The 8,283-nt window shown below is 41.6% G+C and overlaps 1 protein-coding gene across 2 annotated transcripts; it reads left to right on the forward strand.

Moving 5' to 3' along the window:
- Nucleotides 1-1,194: 1,194 nt before the first annotated feature.
- Nucleotides 1,195-7,588, forward strand: SMCO1 (single-pass membrane protein with coiled-coil domains 1). 2 transcript variants are annotated; one of them, XM_038003124.2, is made up of 3 exons: nt 1,195-1,436; nt 5,137-5,286; nt 6,161-7,588. In XM_038003124.2, the coding sequence occupies exons 1-3, from the start codon at nt 1,411-1,413 to the stop codon at nt 6,603-6,605; spliced, it is 621 nt and encodes a 206-aa protein (XP_037859052.1). In that variant the 5' UTR covers nt 1,195-1,410; the 3' UTR covers nt 6,606-7,588. The 2 variants fall into 2 exon arrangements, with proteins under 2 accessions (XP_037859052.1, XP_008007848.1); XM_008009657.3 differs by having other exon boundaries at nt 1,195-1,380.
- Nucleotides 7,589-8,283: the final 695 nt, after the last annotated feature.

Consider the following 8,283-nt stretch of genomic DNA (forward strand, 5'->3'; position numbering starts at 1 on the left):
TCTGTGATGTTCAGTAAATATTGAATAAGTGAATAAATTATTCAATGAAAGAACAAATACGTGACATCGCTCTTACCAGTTTAAATGGTGTGGTTATTTTCTTTTTCTTATATGAATCTTTTGCTCAAAACATACCTACTCATTGTTTCCTGAACACATTATTTACCTTGCCACCTCTGTGATTTTGCTCACCAACATCTCCAGTTTGTAACACCCTTAACGCTCTTCTCTGATAATCAAAGACCTTGACCTTTAAGGCCAAGGCAAGTACTAACTTCAGTGTGAGCATTTCCCCAACGACCCATGATTTCAGTGACTTAGTCTCCCATCTTCTATCATTTTTATGGTCTCCATGTACTTAGCACACATCCCATATACATGTTCTGTTTAAGGATACATTCTATCTTCCCAATTAGATTTTAAATCTCATGAAAACAGGAGTCCTATTTTATTTCCGTATTTATATTCAATTCCTAATCTAATACTAGAAGCTCTCTCTCTCTGTCTGTCTGTCTCTCTCTCTCTCTCTCTATATATATATATGTATATATATATATTCTCTTGCCCGGGCTGGAGTGCAGTGGCATTATCATAGCTCACTGCAGCTTCAAACTCCTGGGCTCAAGCAGTCCTCCCACTTCAGCCTCTTGAGTAGCTGGGACTACAGGTGTGCACCACCACTCCTGGCTAATTTTTGTATTTTTTGTGGACACAGTCTCGCTCTGTGGCCCAGGCTGGTCTTGAACTCCTGGGCTCATGCAGTCCTTCCACCTTGGCTTCCCAAAGGGCTGAGATTACAGGAGTGAGCCGCCATGCCCAGCCATAACAAGCATTTAGTAGTTTCTAATGATGGTTAGGTTTTTTGCTTTGATACCATCATCATAAAAGATCTGGGGCACTCTTTAAACCTAATTTAGGTTGTAATTGAATAATGAAGCTGTTAAAATATGACAGTAACATTTCCATGTAACTTAATTTTGTATGTTACATTAATGTATCTGTATATACATTACAGTCATGTATACAGAGTCATAATTATACGTGGTTGTTGCTCTGTGTTGATATACTATGGTTCAGTTTTCAAACGCAAATGTGATAGTGCATTCCAGGACACCTGTGTTCACAGGATCAGTTCTTTGAAACTATATTTGGATATGCAAGCTATTAAAAGCTTCTTGTACTGAGTGACCTTTCAGGCAGAATGTAGATTGAGTGCTCATGCTACTGCTGCCTGTTGCTGAGAGGAAGACAGCAGAAAATTCTGGATTCAAACATTTATTGCTTTTTTGTTTTGCTTTGTTTTTGTTTTCTTTCCTTTTGCCTTAAGAAGATGAACAATGAAACCACAACCCTGATATCCTTGAAGGAGGCAATGAAAAGGTTGCTGAGGGCTATAGGGAGGGAGCAAGCATGGGTCTGCTATTCTGGGAAGATGGGTAAGAGAAGAATGAAGAATAGAAATAAACAAAGAACTACAGACATGCTCATTAGAATTCTGTCTCTATGGTTGGCGCGGTAGCTCATGCCTATAATCCCAGCACACTGGGAGGCTGAGGTAGGCAGATCACAAGGTCAAGAGATCAAGACCATACTGGCCAACATGGTGAAACCCTGCCTCTACTAAAAATACAAAAATTAGGCGGGCATGGTGGTGGGTGCCTGTAATCCCAGCTACTCGGGAGGCTGAGGCAGGAGAATCACTTGAACCCGGGAGGCAGAGGTTGCAGTGAGCTGAGATTGTGCCACTGCATTCCAGCCTGGCAACAGAGCGAGACTCCATCCAAAAAAAGAATTCCATCTCTATTACAGTGGTTTAAGTCTTCCAGGCCCAAACCTATGTAAATTAACAATAAAGAAAAGTCTGCTCCCAGGTGCAGTAACGCCATTGAATGTGCTAAATTCTAGATTTACAAAAAAAGGTAAAAGGAGCTCACAACGAGCTCACAACCTGTAGGAAAGAGAAAAGTTTGAAAAATATTTACAATTTAATGTGACTGACCTTTCAACAGTGATGTTCCTAAAGATCTGTGCAAATATGAAAGGAGGATCAACCAATTTGCCTTTGACACTAGAAAAAGGAACTCTTCATATAGGGTCATTTAAGCTGGATCTTAAAGTGCAAGTAGGAGCTTATGAGGGAGAAAAATATGGGAAGGAATTCTAGGCTGAGGAAACAGTGGGTATATGCCATATGTAAGCCTGGAACCACACGATGTATTCAAGCAGATGACAAGAGATGTCTCATGTATTGGTGACTAGGATGGGTGAGGGGACTGGCGGAAGACAGGAGCAAAGGGTGAAGGCCCTTGACTTTCCTGCCGAAGAGATCCAATTTGCCTCTGAGTAGATCACTAGGCAAGCCAGGATAACGTCAACCATTTGTAATCAGCTGAGTTACAGAATCGGAATTGTGTTTTAGAAGAATGTGTCTGGAGGATGGATGAGAAATGGAAAACAGGGGTCCGGTTAGGCTACTGTAATCTTGAGTCCTAGTGAAAGATGATGAGAAACTCATTTAGTGGAGATAGAGAGGCAGGAATGGGTTAGAGAGACATAAATTGGGGGAAGAAGAAACGTTGAGAATTATTCTGAGATTTCTAGTTCAAGGAATTGGTTGGATGGTGAGGTCATTAACGGGACTAGGGAACTGTAGTAAAACAAAACAGCCTGCACTCAGACTTGCATGTTGGTTTAGATTTTTGTGGAATGGCCTGGGACTGTCCTTTGGTGAGAGGATTCCAGAGAACTGCAACTGTACATTTTTATACTGATTGACAAGCTAGAATTACTCTCTAAGATTCAAACTACAGAAGACCTATAAGCAATATAGTCTTAAAGGTCTAGAAGTTAATACAAATAGTATATGCCAAATGACTTTTTTTTTTTGACACAGGGTCTCGCTGTGTTGCCCAAGCTGAGTGCAGTGGCATCATCACAGCTCACTGCAGCCTTGGCCTCCTGGGCTCAAGCAATTCTCATACCTCAGCCTCCCCAGTAGCTGGGACCACAAGTGCACACACCACCACACTAGGCTAATTTTTTATTTTTTGTAGAGATGAGGTCTCACTATGTTGCCCAAGCTGGTCTCAAACTCCTGGACTAAAGCGATCCTCCCGCCTTGACCTCCCAAAGTGCTGGGATTACAGGAGTGAGCCACTGCACCCGGCTCAAATCACATGGCTTTGCCTTGTAGACAGAAATTGCAGGCACATTAGGTCACACAGGCTTTTATTCCTACAAAGGGAACATTTTATACTGAGTTTTATCTATGTATAAAGCAGTTGACATTTCTTCACAGTAATTTCTGAAGATGGGGGAGGTATTAGTAGGTTAAGCTTAGGAGAGTTGAGTTTGACATCTCCATCTTTGTGGAGATGCACAAAACATATTGAAAATACAGGTCTAGGCCGGGCGCGGTGGCTCACGCCTGTAATTCCAGCACTTTGGGAGGCTGAGGCGGGTGGATCACCTGAGGTCAGGAGTTTGAGACCAGCCTGGCCAGCATGGCAAAACCCCATCTCTACTAAAAATACAAAAATTAGCCAGGTGTGGTGGCGCCTGTAGTCCCAGCTACTTGGGAGACTGAGGCAGGAGAATCGCTTGAATCTGGGAGACAGAGGTTGCAGTGAGCCAAGATTGTGCCACTGCACTCTAGCCTGGGTGACAGAGCGAGACTCCATCTCAAAAAAAAAAAGAAAAGAAAAGAAAAGAAAAAAAAATACAGGTTTAAAGCTTAGGAGAGATGTAGTACCTGAAGGAGAATTAGCCTTGAGAGAAATTCAGAACCAAGAATAAAAGATGATCAAGCATAGAATGCTGGGCAGTCACAAAGGTATTCGGGTCACTGGGGACACAGAAGCTCAGAGAAGTAGCATGTGTGTTGACTTATCACTTCCCTCATAACGACAATCTAGGTGGCTCAGACAAGTGAGGTGTGTCCTCCAGTCTCTGTGATTAATTAGACATAATGCTGGTGCCACAGCACCCTCTGATGGTCACGGCTGTTCAGAGCTACTCAAATCCTCATTTTGGGTTACAAAACTCAGCATTTCATTCACATCAAAGATGTCAATCATACAGGAAAACTTGTATTACAGTGTAAGATCTTTGCTGGGTATTGGGAGACAGGCATAAAGGTATCTAAGAAATAGTCTCTGATTCCTTCCCTCCAAGAACTTACAGTTTAGTTCATGAAACGCTAACCCTAATACAGAGGCAGTGCTTGTAAGCGAGAAGTAGGCGGGCAAGGCGATCACCAGGCAGAAGGGGAATTTAACAAGGCAGTGGATTTGAGCTGATTCTGGAAGAAAGGGTAAGAGTTGGACAACCAGAATAGGGTAGAAAAAGTCACCTTATTATATACTGGTCTCAGCACTAGCTAACTTTATGACATTAGGTCTCAATCCTCTTGAGACTCAATTTCTTTAATAGCAAAATAGTAAAAATGACTGCTTTACTTTTTCTGGTTGCTGTGAACACCAAAGTAATGCTTACATAAAATAGTCTTTAACGCATAAGATATAGCCCGGGCATGGTGGCTCATGCCTGTAATCCCAGTACTTTGGGAGGCCAAGACAGGTGGATCACTGGAGCCCAGGTGTTCAAGACCAGCCAAACATAGCAATTCCTGGTCCCTACAAAAGAAATATTTTTAAAAATTAGCCAGGTATGGTGGCACACAACTATAGTCCTAGCTGCTCGGGAGGCTGAGGTGGGAAGATCACTTGAGCCTGGGAGGTAGTGACTGTGCTATGGCACTCCAGTTTGGGTGACAGAGTGAGACTCTGTATTAGAAAATAAATAAATACATACATAAACAAATAAAGCATAAAGTATAATACAAAAACAAGACATGATAGGCAATTCAAGTAATTAGATAGTTCAAAGGTTTGCAATACATGGGATGAAAGGACAAGGATGGTGGCTAGAGGGAACGGCAAATGGAACCATTTTTGTTGAAACTTTCAAATTCAAATAGCTACCCATTTTCCCTTCATAGTTTAAAGTAAAAGTTAAAAAAAAAAAGTTATCCAAATTTGGCAGGGGTTGTAAATAATGTACTAGAGCCTCAGCTTAAAGCAAAACCTTAGTTTTGTCCTATAACCTAAACTAACCCTTGATTCTGTTATCCTATAGAGTAGACCACAAACTCCAAGCGTTAGAAGCACAGTTCAGAGAACTAGACTTCACCAAGGAAAACCTGATGCAGAAATTCGAGCATCATAGTAAGACTCTGGCAAACCAAGCAGCCCAAGATGAGATGTGGACAGCAGTTCGGGCACTCAAGTGAGTATCAGTTGAGAAATCAGTGGGATTCTGTGGCTTTGAGAGCTTCCAGTGGTCATTCCAAAACTGAATTTTTTAGTATCTTTCCCACAATGGATTGTGAAGCAATTACATTTTCTTAGGTTATGTTTTTTAAAAAAGATTAATTTGCGCATCTCTTTATATGCCAGGAACTATGGTACATATCTCATCACAGGGTCTCTTGCTTGCCAAAGCCTTATTTGCATTAATTTCTTTTTCTTTTTCTGTCTTTTTTTTTGTTTGAGATGGAGTCTTGCTCTGTCACCCAGGTTGGAGTGCAGTGGGGCAATCTCAGCTCACTGGAACCTCCACCTCCCGGGTTCAAGCCATTCTCCTACCTCAGCCTCCTGATTAGCTACCATTACAAGCATGCATCACCACACTCAGCTAAGTTTTGTATTTTCAGTAGAGACAGGGTTTCACTATGTTGGTCAGGCTAGTCTCAAACTCCTGACCTCAGGTGATCCACCCACCTCGGCCTCCCAAAGTGCTGGGATTATAGGAGTGAGCCACTGTGCCCAGTCTATCTGCATTAATTCTAAAGTAAATATTGGCAGGGCATGATGGCTCCTGCCTTTAATCCCAGCACTCTGGGAAGCCGAGGCAACAGGATCACTTGAGCTCAGGAGTTCGAGAACAGCCTGGGCAACAAAGTGAGACCCCATCTCTTTAAAACAAACAAACAAAAAGGTAAGTATTTGATTTTGAATTTAAATTCTAAAGTAAATATTTTCTAAATTACAACAGCTGGTTCTCCTAGTGGGTTCATATTGAGTTATCCTAAAAGAATTCATTTTCTGTTTCTGTATAAATTATTTTTGACTGCTTAAGAAGTTCTCTATATTTTTTGTAGGTTCACTTCAATGGAATTGAATATTTTATACAGCTACGTCATTGAAGTACTTATCTGCTTGCATACTCGTGTGCTTGAGAAGCTGCCAGACCTGGTGAGAGGTCTTCCAACCTTAGCCTCTGTACTCAGACGAAAAGTTAAGAACGAGCGCATTAGAGTTGTATGGGATTCCATTCTGGAGGAGTGTGGGCTGCAAGAAGGAGACATCACAGCACTTTGTACCTTCTTTATTGCACACGGTAACAAGGCAGAACACTATACTGCTAAAGCGAGGCAGATGTACATCAGGGACATCACGTTCCTGATTACTAACATGGTAAAGAACCAGGCTCTGCAGGACAGTTTGCTGAGGGCTGTGCAGGTAATTGAGAAGGCGAAAGCAGTCAGAACCCCTGAAGAGCAAAAGTCGCCCCTCAAAGGGTCGATACCATCCATCAAAAACTAACCTGCTACTCTATAACCCAGTGACTCATCTTGGAAATGGCCAAAAGTATGCACAATGTATTACAGTCTTATTTTTATAGCAAAGAGTGAGGGGATGTTAAATAAATTATGACAAATGGATACAATAGATACTTTCTGTGTAGCCATACAAAAGAATGAAGAAGCTCTTTGTGTAATGATATGAAGTTACCACCAAATGCATTGTTCTTTTCAAATGTTTATTTCCAATATATATTGCTAAGTGGAAAAAAGGTACAAAATCAAATATATATATAATGCATATTAGTTTATCTATCCATAAACTTCTGCAGAGATACACAAGAAAGTGACAACATTAGTTGTCAGGAAAGAAAGTTAAGAGGCTAGGGGTCAAAGATAAGAGGAGGTCTTTTCACTGTTAATCCATTTTGGCATTTTCAATTTTGAACCATGTGAATGTATATTACCTATTTAAAAAATAAACAAGGCTGGACATGGTGGCTCATGCCTCTAATCCAAGCATCTTAGGAGGTCAAGGTAGGAGGATCACTTGAGCTCAGGGGTTTGAAACCAGCTTGGGAAACATAGTGATAGCAATAGGAGGCAGGTAAATTCCTAGGCAGACAGGGATAGGTCCCTGGTAAAACTCAACCTTCAAGCCAAGGACAGTTTAAAGCCTGAAAACCAAGCTATGAGTTCCGGATAAATCCATGAACCAGACTGAGAGCTCCCATTCTCGTCTGGCACCCTCTCTTCTGATTAGTCCTTATCCTTCACCTATTTTACACATACCTACCCTTCCCCGATTGGTCCTCTATACTGTCGTACCTATTTCTGAATGGTGCTTTTCCAAGCATAGCCACAGAACAATCAGCATGCACTTGTCCATTTCTAGCCCACAAAAACCCATAGACTCAGGCTCGTGGCCAGCAACCCACCATCGAGTACCCTCTCACTGTCAAGAGGCTTTTCTGTCACTCAATAAATTCTACTCTGCCTTACTCACTCTCCAGTGTCTGTGTGCCTCATTCTTCTCAGTCATGGGACAAGAACGCAGAACTCATCAAATTCAGGAGTAAAAGAGCTGTAACAAGAGTGAGACCTCATCTCTATTTTCATAAATTAAAACACAAAATACCTAAAATATACATCATGAGATACTATAAATTGTATCTTAATGTGTATTTGTTCTCTAATGAAGTACCATAGTTATTTATACCAGAAAGGGGATTCTTACATCTTGATCATTTATTTATAATATTTATTGAATACCAAATGCCATGTACTAGGTGCTGTGGATAACAGAAACATTAAAAATGTGGATCCTGCCCTCGAGGTAAAGATTAAGTGCCAGTGCTTTATTTGGGAGGTACAAATTCAGGACAGCCAGAGTGAATAAAGCTGGAAGGAAGTTAGGTAGAGGAGGATGTGAAGTAATACATGGTGATGTGTTACCTTGCTGGCCCCGCCTTGAAAATGAGCCAGAAGAGACACAGCAGCTTTTTCAGCAGGTACACTCACTCAGTCTTGCCTGTCTCCAGACACACTGGAGAATCCATCCTCGCATTCTCGGAAGGAAGGAGAAAAGGGAATTTAAGTATTGTGCTTACTCAGTCCATTGGTTTCAGCTGGCAAAAGTTACTCCATGGGGAGTGACCCCCGCCCCCATACTCCCAGCATGCATTACCCAGGTCCTAGCA

This window comes from Chlorocebus sabaeus, chromosome 15 (assembly GCF_047675955.1).
Source record: "Chlorocebus sabaeus isolate Y175 chromosome 15, mChlSab1.0.hap1, whole genome shotgun sequence".
Classification (NCBI taxonomy): Eukaryota; Metazoa; Chordata; class Mammalia; order Primates; family Cercopithecidae; genus Chlorocebus; species Chlorocebus sabaeus.